At 37.1% G+C, this 19345-nt stretch overlaps 2 protein-coding genes across 2 annotated transcripts; both read left to right on the forward strand.

Annotated features, from left to right (window-relative positions):
- Positions 1 to 216: 216 nt before the first annotated feature.
- Positions 217 to 4938, forward strand: LOC113073208 (EH domain-containing protein 2-like). The gene is made up of 5 exons (XM_026246090.1): positions 217 to 361; positions 2079 to 2176; positions 3136 to 3548; positions 3770 to 3934; positions 4016 to 4938. Exons 1-5 carry the CDS (start codon positions 258 to 260, stop codon positions 4571 to 4573), a joined length of 1338 nt encoding a protein of 445 aa, XP_026101875.1. The 5' UTR covers positions 217 to 257; the 3' UTR covers positions 4574 to 4938.
- A 4163-nt stretch (positions 4939 to 9101) lies between these two features.
- LOC113073209 (alpha-soluble NSF attachment protein) lies at positions 9102 to 16208 on the forward strand. The gene is made up of 11 exons (XM_026246091.1): positions 9102 to 9288; positions 10422 to 10501; positions 10701 to 10817; positions 11356 to 11402; positions 12685 to 12762; positions 12851 to 12906; positions 13252 to 13336; positions 13846 to 13950; positions 14052 to 14120; positions 15213 to 15263; positions 15470 to 16208. Exons 1-11 carry the CDS (start codon positions 9191 to 9193, stop codon positions 15569 to 15571), a joined length of 888 nt encoding a protein of 295 aa, XP_026101876.1. The 5' UTR covers positions 9102 to 9190; the 3' UTR covers positions 15572 to 16208.
- The last annotated feature ends 3137 nt before the right edge of the window (positions 16209 to 19345 follow it).

Genomic DNA, 19345 nt, shown 5'->3' on the forward strand with positions numbered 1-19345 from the left:
AACATTGGTTTGAACCCAGTATTCAATTCAAGGGTTGGTTTTAGGTTAAGTTTTGGCCTACTGAATGGAAATACAATATATAGCTGAAACTAACCGAACTGTTCCCAGTGTTTTTTTGTTCTAGTTGATGAATATTAAACAACTATCATGTCAGATTGTAACCATGGCTTGTTTCTGTCAACGCAGGTATCTGCTGGAACAGGACGTCCCGGAGTCGTATAGGGCCGGAGCCCACCACCGACAGCTTCACCGCTATCATGCACGGAGACATGGAGGGACTCATTCCTGGAAATGCCCTGATAGTAGATCCCAACAAACCCTTCCGGAAGCTCAACCCCTTCGGAAACACCTTCCTCAACAGGTGAATAGAGTCATACAGGCAGATGTTACACTGAGCCGCTATGTACGACATGACATGAGAAATGAGGGTGGGTTGTGTGGAAGAATGTGTCGACTGATCCGTCTGCTTACTCTGGGCACGCAGGGAAGATAACAGAAACAGTGTGTTCGGTTTTGCTCTATGGAATTTCAAGCGCCCGTGCCAAATTTCTGAGGTAGGAGGGACTTTCCTTATTTGTGGAAAACTTGTGGAAGGAGCAGTATCACATGAGAGGGCAACGAGCGCTTATGTGCCTAAAGCAGAACTGCAACGTGAGATTGTTTAGAGGAGTTTGCAAAGTTTAAAGAGAATGCCGTGTTTCAAAGTTGTCTTTACATAATCAAATATTTATGAGTTTTACATTTTATGATGAAGGGATTTTTGCATTTTCTGCAGATAATGTGAATGGTCCTCCTTTACACTAGATTGTAGTGGATGGTTGCCAGAGCATTGCTATGAGGTTGCCAAAGTTTTTTATTTATTTATTTTTTTTTTAGCTTATTGCTATGCAGTTGCAAGTGTGTTGTGTTATTGCTTATTAGCTTTATGACACAAGTAGCATTCATGTAGCACACATTATATGCAACAAACGATCAGAAAGTTTTACAGATCTCAAGTGTAACAACTAATTAAAAGAGTGATAACATATTTTCCTTACAGTTTGAAACAGATTTTTGAGTATACATGTAAATCATTACTTTCTAATGTATAAATATGGTTTATATTAAGTAAATAAGGTATGGTAAATAAGTGTTTGCATGTACAAGTTGCATTTCTATTGCATTTTCTTTTTATCAAGAGATTTGGACAAAACAAAAAGAGCATTGACCCTAATATTAAGAACTAATTTCTAACCCTCTGAACATTATTAATTTGGTGAATGCGATGAGCACTGCTGGCTATTAAAATAGCAAACATTAGTCAAACAGTGGGAGGAAAGTAAGCTGTAGTTCAAGTCCAGGTCATCTGAATACCTCAGTCATCTCCTTAACCTTGCCAAGAGAGTTTCAACATAATTAGCTTTGCAGTTGTCTGTCAGCACCAGAGGCGGCGCTGTTTTCAGGACCAGGGACTCTTTATCAGATCCAGTTATACCCTGGTCTCTTCGGGTGTATTTTTTGCGAACATGTTTTGAGAACTTGTATTCTCCTACTTCCTGCCCAGGGAAGCATTCCACTCGTTAAACTCGTTTAAAGCAGGAAGAGACCGTGTTTTTCTATGCCGCAGATCATTAGTGACAAGTATTGTTTGATTTTGGCAGCGCTGGTCATTTTCCCTCAGGAAGCCCTGTGTGTTTCAAGCACCACTTCCACACAATGGCTCGGCCTGGGACGAGTGACGCTAGAAGTCTGCTTCTTAGATCACACACAGCAGCTGTGATACGATCATGGATCTTTTTTTTTATTTTTTTTTAGCTTTTCTCAGGGGGAGAGTGATTTTAACTAAAGAGCTCCTGCATGTTTGATAATTGTGCTGCGCCCTTTTAAAGAATCAAACCGCAGCTGTTTTGTGCATAACATGATTAGACATACAGTGCCTCTGAAGCATATATAGACAGTGTTGGACACTTATAACTCTTACAACATTAAGCTTTTACTTCACTTACCCATTCAACCATGAGGAATAATTAACTTAAAGCTTGGTTCGATCAGTGAATGCAATATAAAATATGTTTAAACCTCATCTCTGTCTCTGACAGATTCCAGTGTGCTCAGATGCCCAACCAGGTTCTGGAGAGCATCAGCATCATTGACACCCCGGGCATCCTCTCCGGTGCTAAACAGAGAGTGAGTCGAGGTAAGCTGACTGGAAAGTAGGTGGAGAGGGGTTTGGAAGTATTTTATACCAAATTTCAATCCATTCCTAACTTTAAATTATTATTATTTTACTTAAACTGATCCTACAATGTCTCTTTAATTCAATGTTAAACATTTATTATTAGCCTTTTTCCCAAGTCCCCTATGAAAACTCTATAATACCCCACAATATGCCTTTCAAACTTTTTCTACTGGTAAAATACTTTCGGTTTAAAGAGTTAAAACTGAATGAACCCTGTAAAGACCCTCTAAGAAACTTCAGGTATGAATCTGAGACATGTATCTGAGACATGTTTCAGCGTAAACAGCAGACGATCAGTCTCTAGGCTCTCCCACGGAGAACATCGTTGGGTAATCTTAGTTTATCAGTGTTGCACCTCTCTGGTCGATGTCTGCTTTTCCTCACAGATTTCCCAGCAGCTGAAGTGACGCACAGAATGGGAAAGTGAGCAATTAAAGTGTTATAACAGGGAGAGGAAAGGGAAGGAATGTGAAGGAATTACATGTATGTAGGAGGCTCTGTATGATTCAACTGTTGTCATAACTATTACAGCATATATTGTCAATGTTCAGATGTAAACAAGGACAGTTGCTGCCCACTCCCAAACAATCTGAATGACACAGGCTTCTCCCCATGTGCATAAACTACTTATATATTTGTTTTTGAATCATCAAATATATTGTATTTTATAACTGTAGCCAATAGTTGTATATTGTACTGTTGGTTGTAATTTGATTTTATCATTTGCAATGCTTCTTGGAGTTCATTCCCTTATTAGATAATTAAAGTAGTTTTTGTTTTTTTTAGATTTTCAAATACTTGCTTCAAATCAAATCCGAGCTGCTGGGTTTGATCACCACAAACTCTTTATTGAAGAGTTTAGTCTGTTTTTTTTTTCAGTTTATTGATTGTGTTCTACCTCTTCTCTCATTTTGTAGGATATGACTTTCCAGCAGTTCTCCGCTGGTTTGCTGAACGTGTGGACAGGATCATCCTTCTCTTTGATGCTCACAAGTTGGAGATCTCGGATGAATTCTCTGAGGCCATCGGGGCTCTCAAGGGCAATGAAGACAAACTCCGTGTTGTGCTGAACAAGGCTGATATGATTGACACCCAGCAGCTCATGCGGGTGTATGGAGCTTTAATGTGGTCTCTGGGGAAAGTGTTTGGTACTCCTGAGGTTCTGAGAGTGTACATCGGATCCTTCTGGTCTGAACCTCTTATGGTGACCGACAATCGCAAGCTGTTTGAGTTGGAGGAGGAAGACCTGTTTACTGATATCCAGAATCTGCCACGCAACGCAGCCCTACGCAAACTTAATGACTTGGTCAAGAGGGCCCGTCTTGTGAGGGTAAGTTAAAACATCACTTTGTTGACGATGTCAGAAGTTAAAACTGATCGAATGCAAACACTTGGATTGTTTCGTCCGAGGGTTTGTCACCATTTACTTAATGCATGTTGTTCCAAGCCTGTATGGCTTTCTTCTATGGAACACAAAAAATATATTTTGAATAATATGAATTGTGTGAATGCAATGAAAGTCAATAGGGACTACGTATGCTTCACTCACAGGTGCATGCCCATATCATCAGTTACTTGAAGCAAGAGATGCCGTCTGTCTTCAGGAAGGACAATAAGAAGAAGAACCTGATCTACCAGCTCCCGGTCATCTTCTCCAAGATTCAGCTACAGCATCATATCTCTCCTGGAGACTTCCCTGATTGTGCCAAGATGCAGGTTAGTACAACCACCTGGTCCTTGTTTTGAGGGTAAAACGTAATTCCCGTCGCTTGAAAGAGTCTTTCTCGACTTTCCTAGGAACAGCTAATGGCACATGACTTCACCAAGTTCAAAGCCCTGAAGCCCAACCTGATGGCTATGCTGGATGAGTTGTTGTCTACTGATATTGCCAAACTCATGCCCCTTCTTAGGCAGGAAGAAATAGAGGCTGGGGTCCAACTTGGGGTCCAAGGTGGGGCTTTCTTGGGATCCCGTGCCGGACCCTTTGTGGAAGGCGACCCCTTTGGCGAGAATGCGGCTGAAAATGGTGAAGTGGGTGAGGAGGATGAGGAATGGGTGGTGACAAAGGACAAGCCCAAGTATGATGAGATCTTCTACAACCTAGTGCCGAACGAAGGCAAACTAAGTGGCACCAAGGCCAAAGATTGGATGGTGAGCACACGGCTGCCAAACTCTGTGTTGGGCCGCATCTGGAAGCTCTCGGATGTGGATCGCGACGGCATGCTGGATGATGAGGAGTTTGCTCTGGCCAGCCATCTGATTGAAGTGAAACTGGAGGGTCACGGGCTGCCCCCTGAGCTGCCTGCCCGTCTCGTACCTCCATCCAAACGCCGACAAAAAGGCTCTGATGCTTAGACAATTCGCCCACGTGGCTTCCAATGATCCTTGTCTGCACTTCCTGCATTCTGTCCAGCTCCACAGCAGCTGCAGTGCATCTCCGTTCACTGTATTTTCGTGTCATTTTGTACTCTGGTCATTTTGTAACATGCAATTAATCTCTTACTTTGTATTCTTGGTTCAAATGCAATGATTCCCAGCTGGAAGCCAAAGAGTGTTGTGATAAACCAAAGACTGGTCTCAGTAATTTGGAAAGAATGTTGCATCTGTCACCATTCTTTTCCTGACGGTAAAATCATATGACATCGCATCCAGAAATGCTACACAATTATAATGGCTCCCAAACTAAGGGATAGCAAGACAAAAAAAAAAAAAAGACTCTTGTAGATAACTGACATTTACAGTATTTTCATCATTGTAAAAATCTATAGACTTGGCTTTTAATGTAGTCAGCTAAATCAGAATGTGAAGTCAAGGCAAGCACTTAAAACTCTGAAACTCTTTGGACAGCAGACCCAAGGAGGCAAGTGTGAAAAGCCTTTCTGAAATTTCTTTTTGGAACATTTAATTTAGTGCTGTCAAACAATTAATCGCGATTAATTGCAATCAAAATAAAAGTTTTTGTTTACAGTGTACTGTATATATTTATAAAATGTATATATATAAATACACAAATGTGCATATATATATATATATTTAAGAAAAATATGTTGTTTATATATATACAATATATTTATAAAAATATACAATTAGAAGAATATACATATATGCATGTCAATACATGTAAATATTTTCAAAATATATACATGCATGTGTGTGTGTATTTATATATACATAATAAATATACACTGTACGCAAATATATATTATATAAACAAAAACTTTTATCTTGGATGTGATTAATCGTGGTTAATCATTGATTGCACTAATTGAAATCAGTTTACTAGCATGTTGCTGTCATTGCTTTAAAATCAAAAATGAGGTATGCTTATATGTGATTGGTTTTGTTTTTTGTCTTTTTTATAGAATGAGCTTTATGCATACTATGAAAGAATGTCACTATATATATATATATATATATATATATATAATTTCATACGTTAAAGCAAAAAAGTGGAGATTTCTTACTGACTACTGTAAACAGTTCCACTAACTGCTTCATTTATCCAATGTTTTCACAGTAAATATATTGAGCTGAATAAAGACCCTTTGACTGTACCTTCTTGATTTGAGAATACATTTTTACATCAAGAACTGCACTGTAAAAGCAAAACACTGATATGTAAAATGTTGAAGAAGAAAAAAGAACAAACTGTACAAACTATAAACCAACACTTTATGCCAAACTAGCCGAACTAAGTTTGTTTTTATTTCCTTTTCATTATTATTTTATGTAATGTTTGTGTTTATGTAATGTTTATTGCTATAAAAGAACAAAATTCCACACCAAATATCAAATTTTTATCCAAAGCGACTTACAAATGAGAACAATAGAAGCAATCGGATCAACAAGAGAACAACAACAGTATACAAGTGCCATGACCGGTCTCAGTTAGTCTAGTACAGAACATGTAGCCAGGGTTTTTTTTTTTTTTTAATGAAAGACAAGAAAAGAAAAACTGAATAATATTTAATTTCACATCCCTGGGTTGACATTTCACATTTTCTCATTTCACTCAATGATAAAAACTGACTTTTTTTCAGACAGTTTAAAAAACGATTTGGTATCCTTTCAATGGAAAGATCCTTTTACTAATGTTGAATGTTTGGGAAAGAAAAGCTGCAGTCTTGTGCACACATATGCTGTGGAGTTGCTCTGTGACAGGCCTGATAAACAGTGAGTCACAGATCTCCCTGCCAAAACCCCATACCAACATTTTCCATCTTCCAGCACAACCACCCGATCCTCTCTTCTCTTATACTTTCCAGCTCTTCATCATTCCAGACGCTGCTTTATAACTTTTCTCACATCTTATAAGATAAACTCATTGCCTGTGTTGTTCCTCTTCTCTCATACAACCCCACAACCTGTGAGGGCATTGTGTGTGTGTGTGTGTGTGTGTGTGTGTGTGTGTCACTGTGACCCTTTGGGTTTGTGAAGAAAGAGAGGAAGGGTATCTCCCTGTTCCTAAATTTTTTAGTGGAAAGAAACACAAATGAGAAACAGAGGCAATCCACCCATCGCTCCATTGCTAGCTGGTTTATATTGTGACTCAGTGGTGAAGAATGTGGTGGGATGGCCTTGAAGGAGGTATTAATATCTTTTCCTCGGGTCCGTTAAGTTTCCTAAAGTCCAAGTTCAGGATTTGACGCCATCTCTTTATGGAAACCGTTAACATCTCCCTATTTGGCCTTTTCTTCAGGGCTGGTTTCAATCCTGAATCCTGAGAGTTTGTATGTGTGTGCGGTGACTGTGGCTGTGTGAACATACAGGCATTTGAGATCCACCTCATAAATTGAGCAAGTAAACATAAATCATTATAATCATCAGCAGTTTTTTTTTATACTGAAACTCCTAACAATTTTCTTTAAACAAAACCGGGTGCTTAAAGTAGTCTATATGAAAAAAAAAAGAAAAAGAATGTGCATATTTTCTAATAAAAATAGAAAAAGAAAAAGAAGCTGCATATTTAGACACTGTGTCAGTATAACAATATCCCCTTAGGAAATAATGGCATGTCATTTTCCACAAGCCTCTTACCAAGGATCTAAATGTGTTCACATTGTCTCTCTATGCGAACTATGATACATTTCGTATTTTAAGAAGGAAAAAAAGAGTTACATAAAGGCACTAAACACGTGGCAGTCTCTTGACTACATGCCATGGCAACCACAGAGACGAGAAAACATGCTCAGTGTTTGTACATGTTGTGGACACCGCCTCCACGCAGGGATTCCCTCTCACAGACCAGCACTCAGGGGTCCGCATGTGCGTCACGTGACTACATGGGGAGTTCCTCACTAGATGCCCACAAACGCGGGCGTCATCTCACACCAGCAGAGCGCGTCCTCTGGTGGATAATTACAGAGGCCGCACTGTTTTACAGCAAGAAGGAAATTTCTGCTGATGAAATGTTAACTTATTTACGTGACCCTGGGCCACAGAACCAGTCATAGGTAGCACGGGTATATTTGTAGCAATTGTATGGGTAAAAACAACAACAACAAAAAAAAAACATTATAACGAAAATCATTTCGATATTAGGTAAAGATCATGTTCCATGAAGATATTTTGTAAATTTCCTACTGTGAGTACATCCCAACCTAATTTTTGATTAGTGATATAAATTGTTAAGATGTTCATTTGGACAATATTAAAGGCGATTTTCTCAATAATTGTGAATTTTTATTTTTATTTTATTTTTTTGCACCCTCATATTTTCAATCAGTTGAATCTCGGCCAAATTTTTTCTTATCCATACAAACCATACACCAAAGGAAAGTTTAATTATTCTTGATGTATAAATCTCAATTTCAGAAAAAATTTACCCCTGTGATTGGTGGATTTGTGGCCTGATTAAGTGATTAACGGATTATTTTTCCACAACTTTTGGAAGAAAATAAAACTTTTTTTTTTTTACTAATATCTTTTCATACTAAAACAATTCAGTACCATTTATCTTACTTTCAAGAGCTTAACCTTATGAATTTCTAAAGCCTTTAAATTATTAACATCAAAACTTGAAAAAAGCCCACTTCCCTCTGATTAGCAGTTCACACTTTTTTTTTTACTAAGCAAAAGGCCTTTTAGCAGTCCCTTGGGGATGAACATAGATACAAGCTTGCGCACTTGGTCAGATTTGGCAGGCTTCTGGGTCTATATGGGACAACAAATAATGTACAAGAACAGAAGCGAACAGGGAAAATGATTCAAATGGAGCCAAAAATAAACAAACAGAAGGAGACCATTACAACAATAAAACTACAACACTTTGATCATAAAACTAAGCATATAAATATCATTATTGTGAGGAATAGAGAGACAACTGATATTTACATGGATTTATGTTCAAATGGTCTGATTTACTCCTATTAAATCTCCTTTATATACACATCTAAGCTATCAGAGTTTCAACTTAACTTTTGCCCAAATAAATAAAAAGACACAAAATTTACATGCAATAAAATCAAGAAACCATCATATTCTCAATATATTATACTGTATGAGCCATAAAAGCCTGATGTATCAGATATAATACAAAACATAAAACACACACAAACTTTAAAACAAATTATAAATATTTTGTCTGAAGTTTCATTTTGGATTTTTATTGACTATTATTTAATACGTCAGGCTTTTACTTTAACTTTCAGTTAACAAAATATCAAGTTTTTTTTTTTCTTTATACAAACAAGTTGTTTTGGATAAAAGTCATATGAATAGATAAATAAGTACAAAACTTATATAAAAGTTTTTATACAAATATATATAAATTTCATATTATTTATAGTAATTGTTGTTTCTTGCTATTATTTTCAGTATGTTTTTATTTTTGTCCAAGCGCAGCTCGACTCTTATTTTGAAACGAGGCAGCAGACGGACCGTTTCCGGACCTACACGGCCGTTTCCGCTGAGCTGTGTTGATGTGGCTGGACTCCAGAGTCTGCTGCTAAAGCTGAACTGTAAACAATACTCATGGATAACTCCGGGAAAGAAAAAGAGGCCACAGCTCTCATGGCTGAAGCCGAGAAGAAAATGAAGTCCTCGCAGTCGTTCTTTGGCTCTCTGTTTGGGTATGTTTTATAACTTTAAACACACTGCTGACAGGCCAGCCGGGGTAAACAGAAAGTTAGCATGCATGCTAGTCAGTTAGCTGTCAAACACGAACTTCATAAAAGTGATTATACGAGTGCGAAATAATGTCTAAAACAATTTCTCTTGCCAAATGAGATTGTTTGGATGTGGAGTGTGAAACCACATTTAATATTAAACGTCTGTAAGTTGAATTTCTCGTTGTTTTCCAGATGTGAGCTCTTAATGTATGTCGAGCAACGACTAGCTACTTGTAATAAACCTAACTTAAACCTTGTCATCATCATAGATCTTGTGTCTGTATAAGTCTGTACTTCTATTTTTATATTGTTAAGGTTGAGATCTAGTCATGTGATCTGGCGTAAAGCTTTCCTAAAACTGATGATGAAATAGTCATGAAATGTATCTAGACTTGGCCAGGAGTCAGCTGACATCCAGTTGAGCCAGTTACAACATCACTGGACCTCCATAAACACAGGAACCTACTCAGACTCTTGGAACCACCGTACCTGTAATAGCTGGAGAACCATAATCAGTGTTGATATAATGAAAAAATTTAATATGTGTGTTTGAGTGACCCGCCAGCTGCCAGTGGTAGGTCATGTGACCTGTCAGTAGGAATGCAAGGATACAATTTTTTTTCAGAATCAATGCCAACTCAGTTTTTTTTATGTAGATTTTCTATACTATTGTGTGTTCACCTGATCATCAGTTTTGTGTGTTAAACACAATATACTAAATATAAACAACTTAATTTTATTGAAAAATAACAAATGAAAAAAAAAAAAAAAAAAAAAAAAATATATATATATATATATATATATATATATATATATATATATATATATATATATATATACATTAGGAAAGCAACATTATTTTGTGGGCTACATATAAAAGTTAAAGGGGGGGGGGGGGGGGGTTGGGGGGGAAATGCTCGTTTTCACTCAATATCCTGTTAATCTTGAGTACCTATAGAGTAGTACTGCATCCTTCATAACTCCAAAAAGTCTTTAGTTTTATTATATTCATAAGAGCATCTAAGCATGTCGTTTCATTTTTACATAAATATATCTGTTACGCTTTCACTCCCATATTTACACATTTTTACTAGGGGCTCTTCAAAGATGGAGGATGCTTGTGACTTGTATGGAAGGGCAGCGAACATGTTCAAGATGGCAAAGAACTGGAGTGGTAAAGACATACACTCAGCTTCAACATAAAAATCAGTGTACAGATCTACTTGTCATTTGGTCCTCTTAATTTAAAGATGTGAATGGAACAACTGTGCATTTGATTTTAACCTGAAGCTTACAGGTTATGTATGTCTATTGCACATCATATTTGTATTTTATAATGTTTATGATAAGATTTTGTTGTATGTGGCTGTCAGCTGCAGGAAACGCTTTCTCCCAGGCGGCGCTCCTACACCTGCAGATGCAGAGTAAACACGACGCAGCCACGAGCTTCATTGATGCCGGCAACGCCTTTAAAAAATCAGACCCTCAAGGTATTCCTCTGAATTTCTTGCTGTTAACAAGTATGCACTGCTCTGCTTCGCATTTTTGTGGAAATCGTCAGGCAAAAACATTCGAAAGGTTGAAGTTTAAACAACAGCAACAACAAAAAAATTAAAATCAAGAAGTGCCAGTAAATGCATTTATAATTCTACTAGATTTCCATTTCAAATCAATTCTGTTCTTTTGAATTTTCTTTCTTTCTGAAACAAAAAAAATAATGAAAATCATGCTTTACACAAAAATATTAAGCTGCTTGTGAATTAAGGCTGAAGTATTGTGCAGAAAACAGTTATATGGAGGTGGTCTGGGTGTGTTTTATGCCAGTGGCTTACTTTAGATACTTGGTCACTCTTTTGAAAATCTCCATGTTCATTAACAGTATGCAGGTGTTGTGAATTATCCTGTGCATATAGATACAAATAATGCACACAGTTATTAGTGAATGAGACCCATTGTTTTTTATGCACCAACAAAAATTAAATAAAAAATGGTTGCGGTTCAGTCAGCTGTCTGTCATTCTCTCCACAGAGGCCATAAACTGCCTGAACAGGGCCATTGAGATCTATACAGACATGGTAAGAGTCTTTCTGTCATCTGCGAGGGCTGTAGATGGCGTTTTAAATAAAAGTTGAGCTGCTTTAGTTGCACAGAATCATTTTGACACTTTTCATCTGTTTCTCTTTTTGCGGTGAAAACTTGTTTTGGAAATAGTTTGACAAATTCAAAGTAATTTTTCATAAAACATGCTGCTCTTGACTTGATACACCACTAGAGGGCACTGTAACACAAGGAGAAATATTCATTCAAATAAGAGCAGTCAATCATAACTTTAGGACTTTTAGGAAAACATAGTAACTAATTAGTTTATTGATTAAGGCAAACTGAATATAATTATTATGGTGTTCCTGTGGCTCAGTGGTAGAGCATTGTATTAGCAGTGCTAAAGGTCATGGGTTCAATTCCCAGAAAACACACATACTGAAAAAAAAAATTGTATAGCCTTAATGCACTGACAATCGCTTTGGATAAAACGTCTGCTAAATGCATAAATGTAAATGTAGAATTAGCCATGGGAATGTAGCATGTGTGTGTTACTCTCTTATTTTTATGAGTTGCTCCTAAATTTCTGCATTAGGAGCAACATTTACTCTTAAGATTTTTTGTGATTGTTAATATATAGTATACGTTTTTGTTTTTCCAAATAGTTACGTATATCTCCTTCCCACTGTCTACCTGCTACACATCTCTACCGACCATAACAAAAAAAAACCATAAAAAGTGACATCACCCATAGCAATGAAGTCAACCCCACCTCTTATATTACTAGTTCCTTAAGAGTTCTATCAATAGGTTTTAATCTAAAACTCCTAGCCAAGAACTTTTAGGAGGTAAGATCAAATTCTTTGTGAATACGGCTACAGAGCTCTAAACGTTTAAGGTATTAATCACTCTGAAATAACTGTAAAATGATAAAATGATTTCCCACAATGGCCTATGAATCAACAGTCGCAAACCTTCTGACTCTCTTGAGCTGTGATGAAAGACAGAATTCATCTTTCTTTCTTTCTTAATTGGTAATTCATGATATTTCTAAAACCTTGAATAACTGATTATTAATATTATAATTATTTTGTTTTGTAAATGTAAATATTTTGATTGCAGGAATAGTTTGATCAATATAATCTGCTATTTCGGTTGGCTTTTAGTGGAGGAAAATGGGCAATTATTTTCAGCTATAACTAACCAGCTGAACTTGTCAAAGAAATCAAACCTGTCATCAATATCAGTGATTTTATCTAAACTATGCACTTAGTCATGCCTAGATTGTAAACCTGATACTTTTTGTTTGTCTTATAGGGTCGATTTACTATCGCGGCGAAACACCACATCACTATCGCTGAAATCTATGAGACCGAACTGGTTGACATTGACAAGGTCAGATTTATTTTAGATCATTATAATCATATTTATTCCGAATCAGAGAGTAAGGTTTATTCAAAGTACTTTATAACCTTTTCCTCAGGCAATAGCTCACTATGAACAGGCGGCAGACTATTATAAAGGCGAGGAGTCCACAAGGTATGGCAGTTTTAAGCTCATTTTACCCCTATTTCTCAAGACTTCTCAATCTTAAATGATTATGCAGATAAGACCAGTAGAAAATAGGTTACCTATAAAGTTGATTACAGTATCAGTACGTAATGCATAGCAAGTATGTTTGCTGAAGGTAAAACCCTTGCCCGGTCTCACATTTACGATACCATTATTGTCACCTTCAAATGCAACATATGACACATGATCCTTTTGGTCTTAATCACATTATCTTCCTTTTTTTATCACATTATCTTCCTTCTTTTTGTAATTGTAACCATGTCATGCTCTAGAACTGTTTCTAACCTGTTCGCTCTGTCTCTGATGTCAAAGTTCAGCCAACAAATGCCTGCTAAAAGTTGCCACCTACGCAGCTCAGCTGGAGCAGTACCCTAAAGCCATTGAGATCTATGAACAGGTAAAGCAATCCACGTCTGTCTGGTTTCAGTACACCCGAGCCCCTAGAGGAGATGCCATATGAGCTCCTCCGTCTGTAATCACAAATATTTCCTTAAACCGAGTTAGCCTCTGTGCAGCCAACATAGATTTTTGGATATGTAAATACAGGTAGCTGTTAAAAATATACCACTTTTTAATCCTGTTATCATTCATTTCCTCAAATGACAAATCTGAGGGTTTCATTATCTAACAAACGGATCCTGAGAATACAGTCACATTTACTCAGAACTGACTATTTGTACTTGCTTATTAAATCTTAAAGTGTGTTTTTAGCTGAAACTCACCAGATGTACTTGTGAAAAATGTAAGCAGTTTTTTAACTGTCAGGCCTTTTCACTATCAGTCAGTAAGGTCGCTCCAAACAAGAAGTCTTTGCCCCCCCCCCCCCCCCCCCACACACACACACTTTTGCATATGTAAAGATGGAATTATTAAGTTGTTTCTATATTTGTGTTGGTGGCTTTCCAGGTTGCAACACATGCGATGGACAGCACTCTGTTGAAATACAGCGCAAAGGACTATTTCTTCAAGGCAGCTCTCTGCCACTTCTGTGTGGACATGCTGAATGCTAAGGTATGAAAACACCACCACAACCATCATTTAACATGCCGATGCAAAACAGCTGTCGTTTGCCGTTCCCTTTCTTATACTTTGTCCTTCATGCTGCCTTGTAGCTTGCTGTCCAGAAGTATGAGGAAATGTTTCCAGCCTTTTCAGATTCACGTGAATGCAAATTGGTGAAGGTAAGGTTTGATGTCAGCACAAAATGTCAAATTACTGATAAAATATACAGTATTATCATCATAACCGTTATTATCATTTGTAATTGAACCCCGCCTTTTCAATGTGTCTCTCTCTGTAATGTCTTGTGTCCAGAATATTTTAAAATAAATCCTAAAAATATCTTATTAAATATATTATACATTTTGAACATTTCACTGCCCATACTGAGGAATTGAACAAACCCGTTTTTTATTATAATACTCTATAGATGTTGTTGTTTTTTATAGTAAGTTTTGATCATTGAGTCATTGAGGCTGCTGTATTTTTAGCTTGTTATAAAAACTTTGACCACTTACAAAGTAATTAAGGGTCTGTCATTTTTATGGTAGGTTTATTTTAATGTATAGAGACAGAACACCAACCAAAAAGTTAGAAATTGATTTGCATTTCAGCGAGTGAAATAAGTATTTGATCCCCGAGCAAAACATGACTTGGTACTTGTTGTAGAAACCCTTGTTGGCAAGCACAGAGGTAAGACCAGGTTCAGAAACATCTCAGGAAGGTTTTGGTCCACTCCTCTTTACAGATCCTCTCTAAATCCTCAATGTTTCTTGGCTGTCGTTTGGAGACCGCCTAGGCCTCTCCTTGACCTTAATGTGCCTCTTCTCGAGCCACTCCTTTATTGACATTAGCTGATATTAGCAGTAACTTCTTAAAGTGACAGGACTCATCTATGATCCACATGGACACATAACCTGTCTGCGTGAGCCAGAATTCTTGCTGGTTGGTAGGGGATCAAATACTTATTGCACTCACTGAAATGCAAATCAATCTCTAACCTTTTATATAATGTGTTTTTCTGGATTATTGTGGTTGGTATTTTATCTCTATCCGATAAAATAAACCTACCGTGAAAATTACAGACCCTTCATTTCCTTGCAAGTGGGCCGAACTTACAAAATCAGCAGGGGATCAAATAAATATTTTCCCCACTGTAGACCACAATCATTCTGTCAGTGAAGCGTTGGAAATATTCATTGTGCAAATTGTGTTCCTGACGGGAGATGATGGATGATTATATGTGTAACATGTTCTTTTTTTTTTTCTTACAGAAACTTTTAGATGCCTTTGAAGAACAGAATGTGGATGCATATACTGACGCTGTAAGACAAGCACTTACTCGCCCTTTCTGTTGTTTATAGAACCCCTTCTATCCAATTCAATTCTAGAGAAGCATAGTTTCACTACCACAGCTTCCTAGTTTCACAAAAAATGAGTAAAGCGACCCAGATTATGTATCATTGGCCAGATATTAGGAACAATAGCAGGGCTGTTCTTCCTTTTTACTTATTTCTCTCTTGTCTTTCAGGTAAAAGAGTATGACACCATATCACGGCTGGATCAGTGGCTGACCACCATGCTGCTTCGTATTAAGAAATCCATACAAGAAGACGAAAGTGACCTTCGCTAAGATCCTCTTCCTCCTTTCTGTCCTTTGCCGCTCGCTCTGCCTCATGCCTTTAACACCATGACTTCAGTGTGATGTTCGACTAACGCCCTGTTTTACCACCAACTCAATTCTCAGTGCCTTAATGCTCTCGCTTTACCTCTCTCTCTCTCTCTATATATGACACAGCCGAACTGCCAGACCTCAGAGAACACTAAAGAAAGGAAGGCTGGTTGTGTAAATGAGATTTGAGGGAGTGTTTTATGAGAGCTCAAACCAGCTACAGTAATATTACGGGGTGCTGTGCACACCAAGCTTCAGAAATGCCTTGAGCACCCGTATTACTGAGCACAAAAACCTTTCTTAAGTGGTGGCATATGCATTTTTATTCTTATCAGAAGTAGCATACCTTGTATCTCTGCTTATTTTTTGCTTGCTGATTCCTGTGTAGACAAATCTTAAAAAATTCTTTGAAATGTTATTTCTTGTTTTTTATTTTGATGTATGTAGAAAGAAAAGAGTAAAAAGAACTGATTCAACATATATAGTGTGGTTTTACTTCCCCCAAGGGGGAAACAAGTATTGGCTTGTTTCCTCCTTTCTGTGAAAAGCAGTTTTTATGACACATCAAAAATTTTTTAGATTAAAATGCTCAACCAATTGTTTCCTGGTGAATAATTTCTGGTAAAGGAATATTCGAATCGCAGATGTTTTAAATATGTATTTATATGGTATCTGTTGATTTGTAACATTTTAAAAACTTTTGGAGCTGCTCATCTTGGCCAGGACAATTCTGAAAAAGAGACTTTTAGTCTCATGAAGTTTGTTTCCTGAATAAATAAAAACAAATAAAATTAAGGCTTATTACCACTGTTTGGTGGATTGTGAGCTGTGAACAGGTTCGTTGAGAAAAAAAGTAAAACGTGTATTAAAACATACATTTATTGATAATCAAGATTAACATTAATATTAACATTATAATACATATATAAAATCTGGTTTAAAATATACATGCATGTAAATTGCCTTGCAAAAGCATCCTACACTCAATACACCATAATGGTAAAGCAAATAAATAAATAAATATGAAAAATAAAAATGTCCATTTCCATTGCATAACTATTCATACCCTTATCTGGGACAGTTGAAATTTAGCTCAGATATTGCTTGTAGATGTCACTACACTTTGAGTTAACCTGAGGCAAATTCAATTGAATGGGTATGATTTGGAAAGGCACACACATCTTAATTAAAGGTCTAACAGCTGAAAATGGATTGAAATGGGATTGCGCCGAGCCCCATATCTGAAGAAGAGTTCAGGAAAGAAAATCTGCTTCATTGAAGGTTCACAGAAGCATGTAGTGTCTGTTGACTTTAATGGAAGAAGTTTGAAACAACCAGAACTCTTCATAGCTGGACATCTGTTTAAACTAAGCAACTGAGGGAGAAGGGCTTTGGTTTGAGTGATGACCAAGAACCTGATGGTCACTCTAGTTGAGCTTTATGATCATATGTGGAGATGGGAGAAACTTACGGAAGGACAAACATCACTGCAACACTGCACCGATCTGGGCTTTATGGCTGTGTGGCCAAACTCAATCCTCTCTTCAGTTAAGACACATGAACATGACACACATCACACTTGCAAAAAAAGCACCTAAAGGTCCTTCAGACGGTGAGAAAACAAGATTCTCTGGTCTGATGAACCTCAATCCTAAGCATCATGTTTGAAGGAAATCAGCTCTGCTTATCAGCTGCAGAGTAGCATCCAAAAACTGCTGGTAGCAGCCTCATGCTGAGGGCCTGTTGATCAGCGGCAGATACTGAAGGACTCGTCAGAGTAGATGAAAGACTCAATGCACCAAAATATTGAGATAGCCTTCATGAAAACTCAGTCCAGAGCATTCAGAACCTCAGACTTGGAAGAAGGTTCACCTTATAACAAGACAATGACCTAAACACACAGCAAGAATGGCAGAAAAAATGCATCCAACTTGACAGAGCTTGAGAGGTGAAGAAGCGAGGATAAGAATGGCCAAAATTTGCCAAATTCTGATGTGCAAAGCTTGTGACTGTAAAGATGCTTCAGCTAAATATTTAGTTAATGGTATGGATATCCAGCCATGTACTTATTTCAAGTTGTGACAGTTCTGTTATTGTTTTGTCAATATGCTGTATGGAGTGTAGAATGATGTAGAAAAAAAAGTAATTTAAAAAAGTTTAACATAAGGCAGCAACATAACAAGATGTGACCAAAATCCACACACCCTCACAAACAAATATCTATTTGATCATCTGTAATGCCCATATATTTTGTATGTACAGTTGTGTGGTGTGCATCCTGGTTCAAATTACTCCAGTGGTAAGAGAAATTATACTCTTTGAACAGAACAGAATAAGTAAATGTATAGATTGGTTGTATGATGTATATATAATGCTAATACTCAAAATCACTAACTTAGAAATATGCACAGGGGTAAAGCAATGAAACTGCAACACCTGGTTTTAGACAGTAATTATTAGTATGGTGTAGAGATTCCTTCCACCATCAGTTCGTTGGGAATGACAGACATGAGTGGTTAACATACCAGAAGGGATTCGGAGCCATTCATCCTGTAGAACATGGCCAGGTCACTTCCTCACCGTGGCTCAGATATATTCAGATCTGGTGCAGGTCATGGGATATAAACTTCAGTTTCATGCTCCTCAAACCACTCTGCCACCAGTCGTGCTGTGTATTGGTGCGTTATCAAGCTGATACATTGCACCAGTACAATGTTTGAACCACATGGTCCTTCAGAATGGCTGGGTATTCCTTAGCATTAGCACAAGTGACCAAATGTTTGGCTATTGATTATTGACCTCGAGAAACTGAATTTGCACATAATAGACCTGCACATATAATTGTCAATTTGCATATTGTTATTTATTATTTACTTCTTCAAATTTATATCTGTCGCTGTCATTCTGTTGCACTGTGGAAGCTTCTGTCATGAAAACAAATTCTTTGTATGAATGAACATTACTGGCAATAAAGCTCATTTTGATTCTGATCTGATTCTACATGGTGGTATGCTGAAATTAGTCTGGATACTGTAGCTGTCTTTACACGTGCTGTTCAGATGCGCCACAAGACGTGCACCAACAATTGAAACTCGAATATGTTGTGTGGATTGCAGTATTTTATGCAGAACTGTGCTATTGCTCTACTGATTCAGTGAAGTTAATCAGTAAAATCAGTGAAGACTGGCCTGACAACCTCAAACCTCCATTACTACTGGCCAGTGTTTCAGTGTTATTGTAATGTTTGGGGTTTATTACTATTATTATTATTATTTAAATCTAAGGCAGTGGTTTTCAAACTTTTTTAAGAGCGACCCTTTATTTTTCTATTTAAGTTAATGCGACCCACATATTAAACAAACATTTACATACATCAAGTCAAGCATACCCTTGTGAAAAAGAATAGAATACTTTAAAAGAAGAACTTAAATGTAATATTTCCACCGTTTAAGTATTGTATTTGTGATTAATTTAAAATGTATCACATTTTATAGCTACATGAAATGCATTAAGTTGAAATTTTAAAGTTTTTTTTAAAAGTTTTTTTAAGCTACTTACGTCTGACTTTTTAGTACATCTTTAGAAGGCACTAATAGTAGTGTTTTTTAACCTAAAAAGGGCAAGACTAAAAACGTTTTACATTCTTCAAAGGATGGGGGGAATGCATACTTAAAGTAGCTAGGCTAGTAAAAGGCGAGAACTCTCAGTTTTAAAGATTAAATTATAATAGTCCTA

Source organism: Carassius auratus, unplaced genomic scaffold (assembly GCF_003368295.1).
Source record: "Carassius auratus strain Wakin unplaced genomic scaffold, ASM336829v1 scaf_tig00011616, whole genome shotgun sequence".
Classification (NCBI taxonomy): domain Eukaryota; kingdom Metazoa; phylum Chordata; class Actinopteri; order Cypriniformes; family Cyprinidae; genus Carassius; species Carassius auratus.

Bases quoted from the DNA above. Each gene is read 5' to 3' on its own strand.
- LOC113073209 (XM_026246091.1), top strand. From the start codon at position 9,191: ATGGATAACTCCGGGAAAGAAAAAGAGGCCACAGCTCTCATGGCTGAA. The intron at 12,763-12,850 runs GTCAGATTTATT...CCTTTTCCTCAG, and splicing joins AACTGGTTGACATTGACAAG to GCAATAGCTCACTATGAACA. The intron at 13,951-14,051 runs GTATGAAAACAC...GCTGCCTTGTAG, and splicing joins TGGACATGCTGAATGCTAAG to CTTGCTGTCCAGAAGTATGA.
- LOC113073208 (XM_026246090.1), top strand. From the start codon at position 258: ATGCACGGAGACATGGAGGGACTCATTCCTGGAAATGCCCTGATAGTA. The intron at 362-2,078 runs GTGAATAGAGTC...TGTCTCTGACAG, and splicing joins GGAAACACCTTCCTCAACAG to ATTCCAGTGTGCTCAGATGC. The intron at 3,935-4,015 runs GTTAGTACAACC...CGACTTTCCTAG, and splicing joins CTGATTGTGCCAAGATGCAG to GAACAGCTAATGGCACATGA.